Source organism: Conger conger, chromosome 1 (genome assembly GCF_963514075.1).
Source record: "Conger conger chromosome 1, fConCon1.1, whole genome shotgun sequence".
Lineage (NCBI taxonomy): Eukaryota > Metazoa > Chordata > Actinopteri > Anguilliformes > Congridae > Conger > Conger conger.
Genome location: NC_083760.1, coordinates 80,726,494 through 80,746,567, shown reverse-complemented (window position 1 = coordinate 80,746,567; position 20,074 = coordinate 80,726,494). Strand labels below are relative to the sequence as shown.

Below are 20,074 nucleotides of genomic sequence, written 5' to 3'. Positions count from 1 at the left end.
GAAGATGTTGAACGTTTTCCAATTTATTAAAAAAGAAAATAATAATTAAAAAACGTACCTCAGCTCTTAAGTATACATAATAATAATAATAATAATAAAAAAACCTTCTTGCACAATAAAATGAAAGCCCAAATACACAGTATAGTTCTTGTATATTCATATAGATAGATAGACACATGCTGGGAGCCCCAAGCAGTGATCGAAGCTTGTTCTGTACAAAACACCGTCTGGTGACAATGTAACTTGGTGGCCAGAGTTGGAGATGCAAACAAGTTCACAAGTACTAGTGTATAGCTGTTACAAATGACTCTATTCCCATGCCATCCATTTTTAAATGGCGTGGCCTCGATCCATGCAAAACAGCCTAGACGTTTAACTCAAATTGTTCACAACAGCAGAAGAAAATGTTGTTCACCAGAAAGCCCTTTGTCAAGAATCACGGTTGATCATTAGACAAGGCACCCTTCTATATAAATATATTTAAACATACATATCACTGTGTATCTGTATATAGCATACATATGGAGCGAGAGAGGAGAGACTGCGCTATCTAGCCCTGGTCCCCAGCAGTCTGATCCACTGCAGGATTCGCACACTCGCACACTCGCACACTCGCACACTCGCACACTCGCACACTCGCACACTCACACACTCGCACACTCACACACTCGCACACTCACACACTCACACACTCACACACTCACACACTCACACTGGAGGTGCACTGAGCAGGGAGAGAGAAGAAGCAGGAGACAAACATGTACACACACGCACATGTAGGGATGCATGCACTCACACACACACTTGCACATGAATGAATACGTGCGCGCGCACACGCACACACACACGCACACGCACACACACACCTTATATGAGGACAGAAGAGGCTCAGACCGCTGGGTGTGGGGAAGTGAGGCGGGTCTCACTCTCTGACCTGCAGATGCATAGTACATGCTTACTTTTTGTTTTGTTCAAATAGCCAATCCCACCCGTTAAAGCCAAAAAATAATAAATAAATAAAAGTACAAAACGGGAACATACAGCAAAATTGTGCGATATGGAAGAAACAGAACAGAGAAAGGAGGCGGGATCTTTCCTTTTCGTTGCGGAGAGGACAGAGGAGGAGGGGGGCGACACTAAGTGAGCGAGTTCCAGACAGACAGGCAAGATGCACAGACAGATAAGACAGACAGAAAGACAGATCGACAACCCTGACAAAAAATAAAAAAAGATTTGACACTTCATTTGGTTGCATTTGGCCCCGCCCTTCCCATGCATCTGTTCAGGCTGGCTGGCTGAAGCGGTGGAGCAGGAGGACCGGGGGAGGACAGATACCACAGAAGAAGAGCAGGCAGAGAAAAGGCAGCACAAAAGTTCAGCGAAATACATCTCAGTAACAGACGCTACCTACAGCTCATTAAATAACAATAGCAATGTCAACTGCATAGCTGCACAGCAGGGTTAGCGGTTTCTACGGTTATGAGAATGCATAATTCATAACAACTGCAGCGATATTAATTACAGTACTAGCAATAATAACCCAAAACCACAGCCTCCATTCCCTTTCCAGACTCCAGAGCTCAGCTGTCAATCCTTCATGTCTTAAAGCTGTGGATGTCAGTGGTAGTGATGGGGATAACGTCAACTCATATGCAATCACTGTCTCACAGGATAATGTCTAATCATACGCAATCACTGTCTTACAGGATAACGTCAATTCAGACTCACTATTCATGAACACTGCAACTTCAGTCTGTTGCACTACGGTGACTGACACACATGTATATTGGCACACCAATGACACTATCCAAAATAGCTACAGGACAGGCTGCACTGCAGTACACAGTCCGGCCACAGGGGGGAGCTTGAGAGGTTGCACAGCCGCGCTGCCACGTATGGGTTACAACGCCGTACACCTGGGAGACGGCAGACTTTCACTACGCGTCTGCTGAAAGAGACAGTCCTCCCCAGAGACTACTGCGGATATAAAAACGTGCATTAGAGCTGACCCTGGGACTGCCTGACGCCCATGCTGAAAACATGGAACGCGGCCCCGGCTCATTAGGCGCAGAAACTGAGTGAAGAGCACCCCGCTAGGTCACAGTGTGAGGGGACCTACAGCTCTGGAGTCTGGGGCAGGACGGCCGGTCTACACGCAGCAGCCAAGCCCCTGCTACTGCTACTGCTACACCACAGCACTGCTTCCTGGTTCAGCAGAGTCACAGACATACGCTTCATTATATTAAAACAATAAATTATATATATATATATATATATATATATATATATATATATATGAAAAAATAATAATAATACTACTGGTACATCTTTGTGTCTTTGGTCCTGTATGAAATTTCTACATTGGAATGAAATAAAACACTAAAAAATAAATGCAATAAACACAATTTGTAACCGGGTTTATATGCGGCAAATAGATATTATGAATACAAATTTTGCTATTATTACAAAAGATATTTATATTCCAGCTAAAAGTGTATTTGACAGCGTAATAGGCTAGCTCCCCCCTCCCTCTCCACTGTGTAATCATATTTCTCCTGTTTATCAGGACTCTGGTGTGAAGTGAAGTTGCAATGAAGAGGTCTGGCTTCAACATGCTTTTAAACGGCCTGTGTGACCATGTTACTGTACAAAGATACAGACGTGTGCGTCTGTGTGTCTGCGTGTGCATGAGTGTCTGCATGCGTGTATGTGTGTGTATGCTGGTAAAAGTGTGGAAGAGTTTGTGTGTGAGGTCTGTCTGACTGTGTGTGTGTGTGTGTGTGTGTGTGTGTGTTTGTGTGTGTAAGCACATATGTTTGAATGTCATTAGCCTATTCAGTGCCGGTAAGTGTGTGTGTGTGTGTGTGTGTGTGTGTGTGTGTGTGTGTATGTGTGTGTCTAAGCGCATGGGTCTGAATGTCATGAGCCTATTCAGTGCCGGTAAGTGTGTGTGTGTGTGTGTGTGTGTGTGTGTGTGTGTGTGTGTGTGTGTGTGTGTGTGTGTGTGTGTGTGTGTGTGTGTGTGTGTGTGTGTGTGTGTGTGTGTGTGTGTGTGTGTGTGTGTGTGTAAGCGCATATGTTTGAATGTCATTAGCGTTGTCAGTGCTGGTATGCTGTGTGATTGGCAATGGTATCTTACAGTACAGTATGTAAAACACACCTCCACACCTGTACACTTCCTTCCACTTACTGTCATCTACACGTCATCTCAGCTGAATAAACAGCGCTTCTCTCTCCCTCCATCTCCATCTTCTCTTCTCTCCCTCCATCTCCATCATCTCCTCTCTCCCTCCATCTCCCTTTCTCCATCTCCATCTTTCTCCTCTCTCCCTCCATCTCCATCTTTCTCCTCTCTCCCTCCATCTCCCTCTTCCCCTCCCCTTTCACCAACTCGCCCCTGTGTCCTGGTCTTTCTCTCAAACCTACATCCCCTACCTGTACCCTACTCAAACAGTGGCACACAACACACACCCCTGTGCACAATCGCAATCAACAGGCCATGCAAAATCAACACGTTAAAATACCTAAACATAAACCCTTATATATATATTTCACGCCTCCGTTTGGCCATGGTTTCTAATTAGATACAGCAGGAAATGGCAAAGTAACTCCATGATGACTGTTTCAAAGATCTCTTTTATCTTTAAGAAAACAACTGTACTGTATAGAACACATATACACACATACTACTAGTTTTAATGATGGAAGGCCGAATACAGGTCATCATCAAACAGATATATTACAATTATTTATAGCAATAAATATAGGCAAAGCTGAAATCTAGTTTGGCTATGACTGCAGACATCAGCTAGCTGTATACGAGCAAGAGCGACTTCAGGTCTCATTGTCCTTAATACTGTCATGAGGGGAACAGGCTAATTGTCAGCCTCAATCACTTTACTGGCAGCACAACATTCTCTCAGCAGACTCTGGGGTGTGTGTGTGTGTGAGTGTGTTTGTGCGTGTGTGTGTGTGCATGTGTGTGTCTGTGTGTGTGAGACAGAGAATGAGTGAGTGTGTATTTGTGTGTGTGTATGCATGTTACTAACGCAGCAGTCTATAGTAACTCACAGCGGAATATTGCTCCCGGCTGTGGAACCTGTCTCTCTGTCCTTCACACACACAGACACTGGACAGACGGACACAGACACGCGCGTGCATGCGCTCACGCTCACACTCCTCCTCGTAAGTCACAGAGCTACTGCACTGGAGCGGAGCCCTGTGCTGGAGCTCGTGGTTGGCTGCGATCGCTGTCAATCTTCAGCGAAGGGGCAGAGATGGCACTTGAGCACAAAGAGGGCAAACGGGAAACTCCAGGCAGCACTAATCAATCCCCACCCCCATCCCACAAAGTCACTCCTCAAGTCCAGCAACTACAGTGATCTGAGGAGGAAGGGGGCAGAGAAAAGGATATCAGCCAGCTGAATACAACACAAGAGCATTTATGATGAAGACGATTATCATAGACAGGATTATTATAATACTGATTATTATTATGTAATTAATATTTGTATTATTTGAATGTAAATGGAGTTTTTACATTCATTATTGTGTATTATTTTAATGCAGGAGCAGCATCTCAGTGTTGTGCTGTGTGTAACGGTGTCTGACCTGGAGTCCAGCAGGTGAGCAGGCTTCACTGGAGGCCGGGCCCTGAGACGGCCATCTTGGACAGGAGTCCCTGCAACCGGTGGTGCTCTTCCTCCAGCACCTGAGAGGAACGGGATCCACGCCGAGGTCAGGAGGCTTCCTGCCACGGCCCCTCTCCCTCTCTCCCTCCACCCGTCTCCACACACCCCCATTTCCCCCTCCCCCACTCCCCCACAGCGCTCAGACCATATAGGCCCAGCCTGCAGTAACTGCTCCCGCCAACCAATTCACTGGCCAATTTTATTCCAATTTGTCCAGCAATATTGCCGGAGCAATAACCGCTTTTGTGAAGCCCCTCTCTCCCTCTTATTCACTGTATCCATCTCTCTGTCCTCCCCCCTTTCTCTCTCTCTCTCTCTCTCTTTATCGCTCATCCCCTCTGCCCCACACCCCGTCTCTCTCTCTATTTCTCTACATTTCTCCTTCTCTCTCCTTCTGTCGGTTTATCTCTCATCCCCATTAGCCTCTCACATACTTTTTTACTCTCTTGTTTCTTTTTTGTTGTTGGCTGGTTTTGTTTTATAATTTCTGTTTCTGGAAAATGTCTTAATAAAAGTGTTTTTAAATCTCTCCCTCCTCTTCTTCTTCTTCTTCTTCTTCCCTTCTCCTTCTCTCCATCTCTCACCCCTCTGTCACCCATTTCCCTTTCTCTTTCCCTCTTTCCCCTCTTCCCTTCTCTCTCCTCTCTCCCCCTCTTCCCTTCTCTCTCTGTCCCTGTCACCCTTCTCTCTCTCTCTCTCTCTCTCTCTCTCTCTCACCCCTCTCTCACTCTCTCTCTCTCTGTCTGTCACCCCTCTCTCACCTGCAGCAGTTTCAGCCGTTGCTCCAGGCTTTGGAGGCGCCTCTGCACCTCCTCCACCCTCTCTGGCGACAGCACCATCCCTCCATCTTCTCCCTCCTTTGTCTCTCTATCATCTCCTCCTCCTCCTCCTCCTCCTGCCTGCGCCCCATCCGTCGTTAGCAGCAGATCAGATCCTTCTTCTGAGGAGAGCAGAGAGGCGCATTTAGAGGCCTCCAGCAGCGTGACCACTGCGGCGTATCACCGTGTAGCTCCACTCTAATGCACACGCAACACGCGCGGACACTTCCTAAATACAGCGCCGAGGTGCGAGTCAGCTTTTAGCCAGCTTTTAGCGTTTCTGATGCTCTTTGTAGCGTGGGCAGGATGTGATCTACAGCTGTAAGCCCCTGATATCGCCACGCGTCTCACCTGCTGACTGGCCGCTCTCCGTCTCCTGATGCAGCCTATCAGAAGCCACCCCACCGTTTTCGCCCTCGGGCAGCGAGTTCTCCGATTGGTCGGCCACAAATATCCTCTTCAGGGACGTGACTGTGTGAAAGAGACACGGGGATAGAGTTGGCGGAGAAAGACAGAGAGACTTTTGATTAAGTCTCTTTAGTAAACGCGCAGCAATTCCCAGTTATATGAATAAACCGTATTATATCTGTCCCCGAATGCACCTCAGCTATGGCTAAGTCTCAAGCTAGAGCTGAAGCACATGATTCCAAGAGAAATTATGAAATAACTACTAACTTTAAGATCAAGATTAAAAAAACGTAAAAAATTAAGAAAAGCTAATTCTCTGCCAAACAAAATGTCCCCCAAAACACCACTCTCTTACACTACACTGGACCACTAAAAAGCAGTGGAAAAGCCTTTTTAGAGAAACAAATACATGCATAAGTGACTGTTTACTCAGCAGCCAATGAAAATCCGACAGCCCAAACCTTCTTCCAGTGCGTCATTGGCCATCTTCTCCTGCGGAGAGTTATTGTGGGCGATCAAATCGAAGCCATTGGTCGACAGATAATCCATCAGCGAAAGGCTGGAGTCTCCACCCTTGTCTTCAGACAGGCTGTCCTTATCTTGATCTATGGGTTTCATGACCAACAAAAGACATTTAGAGAGAAACTAATCAATCATAACTCATTTACTGTACAGGTAATTACATATAAATTAACAGTGACTTGACTTAATTTGAATTGATTGCAGTAATCTCAGTTGTTTCACATTCTAAACTTTCTCCAAACTAAAAGCAGGGTTGCCAAACTGGGGTATAGGTGCCCCCGGTGGCCTGTAGCAAAATGTAAATGGATTTAACTCCAAGACTAGAGTTAAACCTGCAAACACTGCGGCCCTCCAGGACTAGAGTTAAACCTGCAGACACTGTAGCCCTCCAGGACTAGAGCTAAACTTGCAGACACTACAGTCTTCCAAGACTGGAGGTCAACCTGCAAACACCGTGGCCCTCCAGGACTGGAGTTAAACCTGCAGACACTGTGGCCTCCAGGACTGGAGTTAAACCTGCAGACACTGTGGCCCTCCAGGACTGGAGTTAAACCTGCAGACACTGTGACCCTCCAGGACTGGAGTTAAACCTGCAGAGACTACAGTCCTCCAGAACTGGAGTTAAACCTGCAGACAGCGTGGCCCTCCAGGAGTGGAGTTTGGTGGCCCAGCTGTAGTGGCTGTCAGGCACAGGGTGGGCAGTCATGCCTCAGCATGAGGGCCGTTCAGATGCGAGCACTGGGAAGACCCCAGAGCTGACAGGGAAGAGCAGGGACAGCACAGAGGCATGACTCACCAGAGCTGCTCTTCAGAGCCAGTCCTCCATTCTCTGTGGGGCTTAACGGAGGCTGCAGACTGAAGCACAAAAACAGGGTTTATGTGTGTGAGATGTGTGTGCGTGTGTCTGTGCGTATGTGCGTGTCTGTGCGTGTGTCTGTGCGTGTGTATGTGCGTGTGTGTCTGTGCGTGTGTATGTGTGCGTGCATGTGTAATGTGCATGTGAGGTGTGTGCATGCGTAATAACACTGAGACAGTGTGTGTGTGTGTGTGCATTTGAGTGTGTATGTGTATATGTGTGCATTTGAGTGTGTATGTGTGCATGTGTGCATATGCCTCACACTTATCCATGCCACAGGTTCTATCAAGGTCCTATTGCACAGTAGGGTGTAATGTACCATCAATAAAACAACATCAAACAGCCTCAATGCCACTGAAAGTGAGCACCTTCCCAGGCAGATTACCTTTCAAACACAATCTAAACAGCACGCATTTAGGAGCAGCAAGTGCAGTATGATTTAATGAGTTTCTAAGGGACTCATCGGTTTACATCCTTGCTGCTTTGCACTGGCTTCCAGTTTCTTTTAGACTTGATTTTAAAGTTTTACAACTTGTATATACAGCTTTAAATGGCCTAACACATTTTTATATTAAACTCAGTCACTAAACTCAGTGTAACTCACGCAGTGGGGCTGTACAGTATTAACACTGGGACAGTGTAACTCACGCTGTACAGTATTAACACTGGGACAGTGTAACTCACACTGTACAGTATTAACACTGGGACAGTGTAACTCACGCTGTACAGTATTAACACTGGGACAGTGTAACTCACACTGTACAGTATTAACACTGGGACAGTGTAACTCACGCTGTACAGTATTAACACTGGGACAGTGTAACTCACGCAGTGGGGCTGTACAGTATTAACACTGGGACAGTGTAACACGCAGTGGGGCTGTACAGTATTAACACTGGGACAGTGTAACTCACGCAGTGGGGCTGTACAGTATTAACACTGGGACAGTGTAACACGCAGTGGGGCTGTACAGTATTAACACTGGGACAGTGTAACTCATGCAGTGGGGCTGTACAGTATTAACACTGGGACAGTGTAACCCACGCAGTGGGGCTGTACAGTATTAACACTGGGACAGTGTAACTCACGCAGTGGGGCTGTACAGTATTAACACTGGGACAGTGTAACTCACGCAGTGGGGCTGTACAGTATTAACACTGGGACAGTGTAACTCACGCAGTGGGGCTGTACAGTATTAACACTGGGACAGTGTAACTCACGCAGTAGGGCTGTACAGTATTAACACTGGGACAGTGTAACTCACGCAGTGGGGCTGTACAGTATTAACACTGGGACAGTGTAACTCATGCAGTGGGGCTGTACAGTATTAACACTGGGACAGTGTAACTCACGCAGTGGGGCTGTACATTAGTCCTCCTCCTGCCAGGCTGCTGGTCCTTTGCCGCTCTATGGTGGAGCTCCTGCTCTGTTTCAGATCGTCCATCTCAGTCTTTATTAGCTCCGTCCAGCTGGGGACACAGGGCCTGGTCAGAGAGTACTCCAAAAACCTTCCCCACAACACCCCAAATCCCCCTCCCTCTCTCCTCGGCACACAGGGGTAAGAGAGCACCCTAAAACCATCCCCAACATCGCCCCAATCCCTCTCTTTCTCTCCCTCTCCTGCGCACACTCACTTTTTCCTCTCCACCACAGAGTGCGCCACCAGCTCGTAGATCTGAGCCCCGCTGTCCCAGGTGAAGATCACATAGAAGGCCTTGCGGTCTGGGAGGAGCAGGGAGACAGGGTTAAGTGTGGGTGGTAATGGAGCTGACAGGGTGCTGTGTGATACAGTAAGAGTGGTTATAGAGCTGACAGGGTGCTGTGTGATACGGTAAGGGTGGTTATGGAGCTGACAGGGTTAAGTGTGACACAGTAAGGGTGGTTATGGAGCTGACAGGGTGCTGTGGGCAGGCTCACCTGTGGCCACCTCTCTCAGGAAGACGGAGTCCAGCTTGATGACGGGGCTGAGCATCTGTTTGCCCTCCTGCACCCCGGCGCTGCTCTTACTCTGACACTTCAGCACCATCCTGTCATCCTGCCTCTGAAGCAGCACCAGCAGGTCCCCCAGGAGCACACACTGCACGTCTGCAGTCAACATAGGCACCGTTAGCACACACCGTTAGCACACAGCGTTAGCATACCGTCTGCAGTCAACATAGTCACTGTTAGCACACACTGCACGTCTGTAGTCAACATAGTCACCGTTAGCACACAGCGTTAGCACACCTTTCTGCAGTCAACATAGTCACTGTTAGCACACACTGCACGTCTGCAGTCAACATAGTCACCGTTAGCACACAGCGTTAGCACACCTTTCTGCAGTCAACATAGTCACCGTTAGCACACCGTCTGCAGTCAACATAGTCACTGTTAGCACACTGTCTACAGTCGACATAGTCACCGTTAGCACACAGCGTTAGCACACCTTTCTGCAGTCAACATAGTCACTGTTAGCACACTGTCTACAGTCAACATAGTCACCGTTAGCACACCGTCTGCAGTCAACATAGTCACCATTAGCGCACAGCATTAGCACACAGTCTACAGTCAACATACAATCACCTTCACCACACACATCTGTCCGCACTGCAATACACAAGAAGGAGAGAAAGAGAGAGAGTGCAAGACAGAAAAAAAGAGAGAGGGGGGAGTGTTTTGGGGGGGGGGGGGGGGAGTGCAAAAGGCACACAGGGAGAGGAAAAGAGAGCGAGAGAGGACCAAGAGGGGGAGAGAGGGCAGAGAGATAGAGAGAGACAGTGTGAGTGAGAGACAGAGACAGAGCAAGAGAGCAAGAGAGTGAGAGAGGGAGAAAGAGAGCGAGAGAGCGAAAGAGAGAGGTGTACACATGTAGCCATCACTTGTTATCTGCAAATTGTCTGTCTGACAGCAGCTGTTATCTTGCAAGGCAATTTCATCCCATTGTTGACTGGGCTGTTGAGACAGTGACACAGACAGGGAGATTGTAGTGAGAGGGACAGTGATACCCAAAGCTTTCTCCTTAGTGACCCTCCACATGAGGGGCCCCTCGTAGACCATCCGCCGCTGAGTCAGGTCAAGATTCTGCAAAACACAACAGAGACAGAGAGGGAGGGAGAGATTAACAATGAGACACAGCGAGCGTGTGTGTGTGTGTGTGTGTGTGTGAGAGAGAGAACCAGATACAGAGTGTATGAGTGCGAGACAGGCCGAGAGAGAGAGAGAAAGAGGAAATAAGAAAAGATTGGACAAATCATCAGCTCGCTGAAGCTGGCAGTACATCTCAGACATGACTACTGTAGAGCAGAGCTGGTCTCTGAAGCGCTCTCATTCCTGGGCTCACCTTGTACTCCGCGTACAGGTCGTTGCTGGGCTTAAGGCCGGACGTGTCCAGCCTGCGCTGGTAGTCTCTCAGGATCTGTAGGGACACAGCACAGCACAGCACAGCACAGTTAGAGCTCAGCTGTGCTCTCACACAATCCTGAGCTAAACTATTTAGCTTACAATTATTTCACATTTCACTGCATGCGTAATTGCATTTTTGTAAAATTGGAAATTCATTAAAAAACATTTTTTAAATGACAACGTCAACCCAGTATTATAACCCTAGGCAGAGCTGGCTGCTCTAGGCTACAGGCACTCTATACAATGGTTTGGGGACACAACTCAAGTGAAGTGGGAGTGATTTATGTTGGAGCACAGTGGGAACACCTTCTTTAGTGCCACCAAAGCCCTACAGCTGGCTCTGAGGCTCAAGTGCTGAGCTGGGTACTGGCCATACAAGCTACAAGTATTGAAAAACCTGATTTATAAAATCTTGGCGCTTTTCAAAGAACAGCCCTTTCAAGGTCTAAGATACTAATCCAATTTTAAAACGCACGTCATGTGTGGTTGCATGCATTTTTTTTTAACTCTTACTGTCAACAATGTTGTTCAAGCACATAAACACACAATACTATCAGATATGGCACGTAATAGATACCATGCATACATGCACAGTGGCCCAGAGCTAACCTGACCCAGGATAAAGGTGTACATTTTGCACCACACTGACGTCAGTGGCGTTCCCCTGCTGACCCAATCCCCTCTCACCAGAAGGTTCTCCATCTCCTTCACTTCCTCGTTGACGTGGTTGAGGATTTTGCGGCAGCATTCTGCAGCCTCCTGGATGCTCTTGCGCTCAGAGTTGTCCTCTGGAGAGAACATCACGGTGAGGACATGTCCGGCACATGCACACACACACACAGACACACCTGTGCTCTTGGCGATGTTCTCTAGCAGTAGGGGGTATACACATACACACACACACACACCTGGGGTCTTGGCGATGTTCTCCAGCAGTAGGGGGTACACACACACACACACACACACACACACACACACACACACACACACACACACACACACACACACACGCACACGCACACGCACACCACACACACACACACACACACACACACGCACACACCTGTGCTCTTGGCGATGTTCTCCAGCAGTAGGGGGTACTTGGTGAGCCTCTGCATCTCGATGGGGATGATGTCCTTCAGCTGCAGCCTCCTACACTGCGGCTTACTCTCTGCCTCCTGCAGGGGTCAAAGGTCAAACGCTGGTCCATTACAGGAGCACCTGCTATAACATCAACTTCAATCATCTGTGGGACGCTGTGTGCAAGCCGAACAGGAGCCTCCGGTGTATACAGCACTGCTTCCAGTATGGGTGAGTTCTAAAGTAAAGGAAATGACTGGTGTGTGTGTGTGTGTGTGTGTGTGTGTGTGCGTCTACCCTCAAATCTCACTGGCAGGTTGTAGTCTTCACCCACTCACCATCTAAGCTCTCTCTCCAGTATTAACGTTACCGTACTGTATACTGTTTATATATTTATTTAATAAATGTACCATTTATTGAGCCAGCTCATTTGAAGGTTAGGGAAAATATACAAGAATTGTAATTTAGTTGTGTGCATTCTAGGTGAGTAGGTGTGTGTAGAGTGGTGTATACCTGTATGAAGGTGTGTGTAGACTGGTGTATACCTGTATGAAGGTGTGTGTACAGCAGGTGAGGGTGTATACCTGTATGAAGGTGTTGAATCGCGGGTCTTTCTTCTGTTTGGCTTTGATCTGGTCCAGGGCATATGATTGGTGACTGCAGAAGCGAGAGGTGAGTTTCTGGAACCAATCCCCCTCTGCACCGTTAAACTGAGGCCCGGAGAGGGAGAGAGGGAGAGAGAGAGGGAGAGAGGGAGAGAGAGAGGGGGAGAGGGAGAAAGGGAGAGAACAGTATCATCACTGGTACACATTTTTCTGAGTGCCCTTCCCCCCCCCACATACACATAGACACACACGGCCCCCTCCCCCCCAACACACACACACACTCATTTCCCATTGATGGGCTCATCCTGGTGCATTACAGGTGTACTGTACTCACCATGTGCAGAAGTGTGGCTCCCACAGATTTGACGATGAAGTTGCTCTCCTGACGCAGCTTCTTCAGGTTCTCATAGAAGGCATCTGAGAACACACACAACAGTGTCACACACACACACACACACACACACACACACACACACACACACACACACTCTCTCTCTCACACACACACACACACTCTCTCTCTCTCTCTCACGCACACACACACACACACACACAGTATCTGGCTGTGGAAGGCGCACTCACACTCACACTCTCACTCTCACTCTCACACACCACACACACACACACACACACACACACACACACAGTATCTGGCTGTGGCCGGCGCACTCACACACACACACTCTCTCTCTCACACACTCACACACTCTCACACTCACACTCACACTCACACTCACACTCACACTCACACTCACACTCACACTCACACACACACACACACACACACTCACACTCACACTCACACTCACACTCACACTCACACACTCTCTCTCTCTCTCACACACACATACACACACACACACACACTCTGGCTGTGGATGGCGCACTCACAGTGCATGTCGATGATCTCATCCAGGCTGGGGAAGATGGCGTCCAGCTCGGTGACGGTCATGATGTTCTCCTGCTCCAGCGGCCGGGAGAACACCGTCTGCAGAACGCTCAGCATGCGCACGTGAGCGTGCTCCGTCACAAACAGCTCTGAGACGGGGAGAGGCGGCCAGTCCGTCATCTTTCTCTGACTCTCCGCGCTTCATCTCAGCGGTGTACTCATGACTCTCTCTGCATTATTTTCCCTCACTCTTTCACTCTTTCTCCAATTCTTACTGTCCTCCCAGCAACCAGCCTGACCTTTTCATGTCTGTGACTACAACTCACGCTATAAGCCACATGCATTGCTAACAATGTAGTACCCCCTCTCTCTGCCCCCCCTCCCAGTCCCCCCTCTCTACCCCCCTCTCTATCCCCCTCCCTACCCCCCCTCTCTACCCCCCTCTCTATCCCCCTCTCTATCCCCCTCTCTACCCCCTCCCAGTCCCTCCTCCCAGTCCCCCCTCTCTACACCCCTCCCTGCCCCCCTCCCAGTCCCCTCTCTCCCCCCCTCCCAGTCCCCCCTCTCTACTCCCCTCCCTCCCTCCCTCCCTCCCTCCCTCTCCCTCCCCCCCTCCCTGCCTTTCTCTGTCTCACCGTTGATGACCTCCTGCCTCTTGGTCTCCTTCTTGCTGAGGCTGGCGAGGGCGTCGCTGGGCACCTGCTCCCTCCACTTGGGCGGGTCCTGCTCCAGCTCCAGGAGGCGCGGCTCCAGCTCCTCCTGCGGCGTGGGCGGGCCTGAAGAGGCGGGGCACGGGAGGGAGCCCTCTGAGGGCGACGCCCCGCTGTCACCACTGAGGGAGAGAGGAGGGGGGGAGGGAGGAGAGAGGGGGGGAGAGAGAGAGAGACAGAGCAGGGGAGAGAGGGGGGAGAGGGAGAGAGAGAGAGGGAGAGAGAGAGTGGTGGGAGAGGGAGGGAGGCAGAGAGAGAGAGAGAGACCAAATGCCGTTTAATAAAGGCTCGGAGTCTGTGCTTTGACCATATATGAATTGTTTGATCACGAACAGAGAAAATATTAAATCAGAAAGAGACAAGGTGACCCCAAACTTTTGAACGGTAGTGTAAATTTGTAGTAACAGCAGTGACATACCTGAGAATCGAACCCGCAACCTTCAGGTTACAAGCATAGTTCTGAATTTTATCAAACAGAGCATGAAAGCTGACATTCCTACATGTTTATGTCCAGTGTTTCTGTCCGTCCAGAACATACCCCAGAAACACAGCCCCAGCTCCCACCCACACATCCCTGAGCTCTGGAGGAACTCTGTGCCTTTATCCAGCATTCTGATCAGTGCTATTCTCAAAGCCACACAGTCTACTCTTATACATACAGGACATGAAGGGTGATCAATGAGTTTGAGTTTGAAGAGGGGGCTCTTACAGGAGGCGGGGCTGGGGCTGTGGGGAGGGGGCGGGGCTCTTACAGGAGGCGGTGCTGGGGCAGGGGGGAGGGGCGGGGCTCTTACAGGAGGCGGGGCTGTGGGGAGGGGGCGGGGCTCTTACAGGAGGCAGTGCTGGGGCAGGGGCGGGGCTCTTACAGGAGGCGGTGCTGGGGCAGGGGGGCGGGGCTCTTACATGAGGCGGGGCTGTGGGGAGGGGGCGGGGCTCTTACAGGAGGCGGTGCTGGGGCAGGGGGGCGGGGCTCTTACAGGAGGCGGGGCTGGGGCTGTGGGGAGGGGGCGGGGCTCTTACAGGAGGCGGTGCTGGGGCAGGGGGGCGGGGCTCTTACAGGAGGCGGGGCTGGGGCTGTGGGGAGGGGGCGGGGCTCTTACAGGAGGCGGTGCTGGGGCAGGGGGGCGGGGCGGGGCTCTTACAGGAGGCGGTGCTGGGGCAGGGGGGAGGGGCGGGGCTCTTACAGGAGGCGGTGCTGGGGCAGGGGGGCGGGGCTCTTACAGGAGGCGGTGCTGGGGCAGGGGGGAGGGGCGGGGCTCTTACAGGAGGCGGGGCTGTGGGGAGGGGGCGGGGCTCTTACAGGAGGCAGTGCTGGGGCAGGGGGGCGGGGCGGGGCTCTTACAGGAGGCGGTGCTGGGGCAGGGGGGAGGGGCGGGGCTCTTACAGGAGGCGGTGCTGGGGCAGGGGGGAGGGGGCGGGGCTCTTACAGGAGGCGGTGCTGGGGCAGGGGGGCGGGGCGGGGCTCTTACAGGAGGCGGTGCTGGGGCAGGGGGGCGGGGCGGGGCTCTTACAGGAGGCGGTGCTGGGGCAGGGGGGAGGGGGCGTGCACAGCGGTGGCGGCCGCCTGCAGGTCCACGTCGCTGCGGGAGCGGGACTGTTTCCCTCGCGCTCCGTTCCCACGCAGAGAGCGATGCCTCTCTGCACACAGACTCTCACTGCGGCCCAGACGCAGCCTGGGGAGGAGGGGCCAGGAGGGAGGAGGAGGACAGGATACAGGAGCAAGAATGGGAGGTGAGCAGAAAGAGTGGAGAGACAGAAGGATAGGAGGAGAGGAGGTGAAGGGGAAAGGAGGAAAGAGGAGGAGGAGGGGAGAGGAGGAGAGAGGAGGTGACGGGGAGAGGAGGTGAAGAGAAGTACACAGAAGGCAGAGATTGTGAAAGAGGACAGATGTGGTGTGAGAAGGCACAAAATACAGAGAAATTAAAAGAGGAAATATAGAAAAGAACAAATAAGTCCAGAAAAGAGATATGAGGAAGAGAATATTAAAGGGATATGTTAGAGGAGTGGAACAAACATGCATTTTAACTTTGAACACTTAAATTACTGCATGAAAACACTTAACATAATGAATTGCATGGCCATCCTCAGCTCAGTACCTAAGTAAAACGCTAGAGCAGTTGAGCACTATAAACACTGATGTATGCAGCACTATTTACATTAGAGTGGACTACAGCAGCTCAATAGCCTTTCAATCCTATATAAAATAAACACAGTAACAGAAGCCTTTTTCTCCTCCTTAAAATGGCGGCATTGAAAACGGGCACAAAGATACTTAACCATGCAGTGTGTGAGTGTGTGTGAATGTGCATGTGTGTGTGTGTGTGTGCCTGCGTGCGTGTGTATGTGCTTGTGAGTGTGCTGGTGTGAGTACCTGGAAAAAAAGCTATATTAAGTACTTGTAAACCTTTAAAAAGTGTTCGACCTGGCCAAAGAAAATGGATAACTTAAACACGTTGTGTGTAGGGCTGTTAGGTCACATTCTGTGACAAAGTATGCACACAAGCCCCCATGAAGCATGCATAACGGCCGCATTAATGTGTCATTACCGCTGTGTGCATCATTCACAATGAAATATGCTTTCAGAACGACACACGGTCAAGTAAAACATGGCTCTCAAACGTCACTTATCAGATGTCACCTAATTTACGTCAGCCAACAGCACGGTCTGGCTTCCACACAAGAGCTCTGGAGCAATGTATGAGGCACACCCCCCCCGTGGGGCTGGTTTTAATAACGTGAGGGCTTTCCTCCTAATAACATGTATGGCTGTACCCTTCTCAATAAACTACAGTGAGTGTTAATGTGATGTGTGTGCTGGGTGTTGTTAGTCAGGGAGAGAAGGGCGTCCATTTTCCCTGCAGCAGAGACCCACCTGGGCTTGCGTCTGTGAAAACACACCACACGACAGCAGTTAAACACCGCGGCCTCACCGCGCTACGAACAGAGCGACGGCCTTCAGCCGCCGCTTAAACGCACACGGACGACGGCCGCGTGGAACCGCGCACAGCGAAACGCCGCTACCTCGCCACGCTAAGCACGGAGCGCGTAGCAAGCACACGGAGAACGGTCGCGTGGAACCGCGCACAGCGAAACGCCGCTACCTCGCCACGCTAAGCACAGAGCGCATAGCAAGCACACGGAGAACGGCCGCGTGGAACCGCGCACGGCGAAACGCCGCTACCTCGCGATGCTAAGCTCAGAGCGCGTAGCAAGCACACGGAGAACGGTCGCGTGTAACCACGCACGCAGAAACACCGCAACCTCGCAACGCTAAAACAGCACAGCTAGCGTAAACTCCCCCTACTGGAGCTGAACAGGGAGACAGAGCGGCAAGAGAACTGCAACACCTCCTCAACAGAAAGAGGAGAACAACACGGCCGGCTTTACAACACATACATACTGCGACAAACAGTGGTTTTCAAACTCTTTTCATGTTCAAAATGCAACTGCTATCCCATAGTTTAAGCTCTTCATTTGTCTTAATTACACTTCTCCCGTTTTGAGGGATTATGTACCCATTTAAGCTGCATTCTAAGAAATAGCAATGCATATTTTCCGGGGAGGAAATTGACAAATCAATAGGCTGCTAATTGGGTAAAGTGTGAACACATGGTCACGAAAACTAGCCATTCGGTTGATAATGAAGAATCTGGCAGGCAATAATCCTCTTGCCAACCAGAGCTCTACAGTGTTCCGGTTTTAGGAGCTTTTGCTGAAAATTGATGTGTGGCCAAGCAGACAAATTATTTAGGAGCAAAAGTGCTAATTTGGATGCATTGGTTCTCCTACATTTTTCAACTGGGAATAAATGTTAGTGTTGAGCCCTGCCCTCTGCTCCCCCTTCGGTGTGAAGGTTGTTTGCTAGTACACAGGTTAAAAGACCGCAATCACATTCAAACATCAGACAGGCGTGTCTGAACCCACCTTGTGTGCAACAAGGCAAAGCATGGCAGGGCATCGGCTGAATGGACAACACACAGTGGCTTCAGCTAGCAGCGACATACAGGATATTACTCTAAGAAGACCTGTTCACAGCATGGTCTGTGTGTGGGAATGAAGCTAACGCACTGTTTACTGCAGGGTCTGTGTGTGTGGGAATGAAGCTAACGCACTGTTTACTGCAGGGTCTGTGTGTGGGAATGAAGCTAACGCACTGTTTACTGCAGGGTCTGTGTGTGTAGGAATGAAGCTAACGCACTGTTTACTGCAGGGTCTGTGTGCGGGAATGAAGCTAATGCACTGTTTACTGCAGGGCTGTGTGTGGGAATGAAGCTAACGCACTGTTTACTGCAGGGCTGTGTGTGGGAATGAAGCTAACGCACTGTTTACTGCAGGGCTGTGTGTGGGAATGAAGCTAACGCACTGTTTACTGCAGGGTCTGTGTGTGGGAATGAAGCTAACGCACTGTTTACTGCAGGGTCTGTGTGTGGGAATGAAGCTAACACACTGTTTACTGCAGGGTCTGTGTGTGGGAATGAAGCTAACGCACAGTTTACTGCAGGGTCTGTGTGTGGGAATGAAGCTAACGCACTGTTTACTGCAGGGTCTGTGTGTGGGAATGAAGCTAACGCACAGTTTACTGCAGGGTCTGTGTGTGGGAATGAAGCTAACGCACAGTTTACTGCAGGGTCTGTGTGTGGGAATGAAGCTAACGCACTGGCGTGGGCCACTGATGAGAAACAGCCTGCTCACTGCACTCGACCACTTATGTATCATTACGGCATACTTCTCTCACAGTGGCCTACTACGCATTTATACCACGTGTGCGCACTACGCAAGCAAATGTCCATTCTAATATTGTGTACTGACATAGATATAGCCATTATATGACTTTTTAAATATTATTTCATGGATACATGAGATAGAATTATGCAAGAGAGGCGTTTAGCAGTAGAGACAGACCACACGGGACAGAGAAAGGTGGACAAGGAAGAGGAGGAGGAGGAGGAGGGCTGGGTAGGTGGTGAGTTGGAGGGAGGTGTAGATCGGGCTGGCAGCGAGGACAGGGCCCAGGTTCCCGGTAAGGGAGCGTCTCCAAAGTGCGCTGCTTTTTCTCTGCAGCAGCAGTGGCAGCAGCGGCGCTAGCGTTAGCACACAGCTGCGCCGCGAGTCCCCGCGCGTCGCCCCGGTAACGGCGCGCGGGTCTTCAGCGGGTCAGAAACCCCGAGGCTCAGCAGCGACAGGCTGGGGGAGGCGGGAGAGCGCGCGCTAGCCGCTAACGCCAGGACGTTAGCGCCTCACCTGTCCTTCTCCTGGCCCTCCTCCGCCGGGGCGTCGCTGGCGACCAGGGGCTCCCAGACGGACAGGTTCCCGCTGACCCCCGCGGGCGACACGTCCCCGGACTCCGACACGGACTGGGGGTCCGAGCGGCTGCTGGTCAGGCCTGGGGGAGGGTGGCACGGACCACACGCGTTAAAGCACAATCATCACTCAAACGGCAGGTATCGTCAGACCTGCGTCAAATACGCAGCTGTTTTGGATTGAAATACTTTTCCGTACTCTACGGAGCTTGTCTGGTGCATTGGAACCCATGAAACACTCTCAAAAGGTGCCAACCCACCTTCTGGCCGTCCTGGTTGGCTCAATTGCATCAGGCAAAATCAGTCGAGCACAGAAAAGTATTTTAATGCAAATCAAATATGTAGTTGAGCCAGGTCTGTCTCCTGTGTGTCTCCTTCACCTTCTTGGCATGACTCAACGTTCTCACAGTCTAGGTCACTGTCATAACGTCTTGATGAAAAACATTTCATTCATCTGCTCTCCTGCCTCAATCCACCCGTTTCCCCCCCTCCCACCTCCCGAAATGCTCACGCACCCATCTCGCTGTGGGGGGAGTCCGGGCTGGAGGTCACGCTGATGCTGACCCCTGACCCCTCGCTGCCCTCTGACCCCTGGAGGCTCCCAGAGGCCAGCGTGGGCTTCCTGTAGGGGAAGGAAGCCGGGCAGGGCTCAGGGGCCCCACCGCGGGCGGAGGGGACGGGGCCACTGGAACCCTTTCTCTCCTGGGTCGCCTTCTCTCTGTCACCTGGAAGAGGAGGAGGAAGAGGGGAGGAAGGGTGGGGAGGGAGGAAGCGAGGGCAGAAGGACAGGAAGAAACGCGTCCAAAGGAGGAAA

At 50.7% G+C, this 20,074-nt stretch overlaps 1 protein-coding gene across 8 annotated transcripts in view; it reads right to left on the bottom strand.

The window, feature by feature from the left end:
- Window positions 1–5: 5 nt before the first annotated feature.
- The window catches only part of arhgef1b (Rho guanine nucleotide exchange factor (GEF) 1b), a 48,621-nt gene continuing 28,552 nt past the window's right edge, over window positions 6–20,074 (bottom strand). For 5 of the 8 annotated variants that reach the window (XM_061237383.1, XM_061237394.1, XM_061237420.1 and 2 more), the window contains 21 exons: window positions 19,776–19,985; window positions 19,202–19,343; window positions 16,833–16,844; window positions 15,472–15,633; window positions 13,886–14,082; window positions 13,253–13,399; window positions 12,696–12,778; window positions 12,341–12,466; window positions 11,740–11,854; window positions 11,364–11,464; window positions 10,615–10,689; window positions 10,280–10,355; window positions 9,213–9,380; window positions 8,930–9,017; window positions 8,648–8,764; window positions 7,236–7,294; window positions 6,379–6,522; window positions 5,861–5,980; window positions 5,453–5,631; window positions 4,612–4,711; window positions 6–4,383 (listed from right to left, as the gene is read on the bottom strand). In XM_061237383.1, coding sequence (XP_061093367.1) covers window positions 4,637–4,711; window positions 5,453–5,631; window positions 5,861–5,980; window positions 6,379–6,522; window positions 7,236–7,294; window positions 8,648–8,764; window positions 8,930–9,017; window positions 9,213–9,380; window positions 10,280–10,355; window positions 10,615–10,689; window positions 11,364–11,464; window positions 11,740–11,854; window positions 12,341–12,466; window positions 12,696–12,778; window positions 13,253–13,399; window positions 13,886–14,082; window positions 15,472–15,633; window positions 16,833–16,844; window positions 19,202–19,343; window positions 19,776–19,985 — 2,396 coding nt within the window. In that variant the 3' untranslated portion in view covers window positions 6–4,383; window positions 4,612–4,636. The remainder of the gene's footprint in view (window positions 4,384–4,611; window positions 4,712–5,452; window positions 5,632–5,860; window positions 5,981–6,378; window positions 6,523–7,235; window positions 7,295–8,647; window positions 8,765–8,929; window positions 9,018–9,212; window positions 9,381–10,279; window positions 10,356–10,614; window positions 10,690–11,363; window positions 11,465–11,739; window positions 11,855–12,340; window positions 12,467–12,695; window positions 12,779–13,252; window positions 13,400–13,885; window positions 14,083–15,471; window positions 15,634–16,832; window positions 16,845–19,201; window positions 19,344–19,775; window positions 19,986–20,074) is intronic. The other 3 variants (XM_061237404.1, XM_061237410.1, XM_061237438.1) reach the window with 2 other exon arrangements.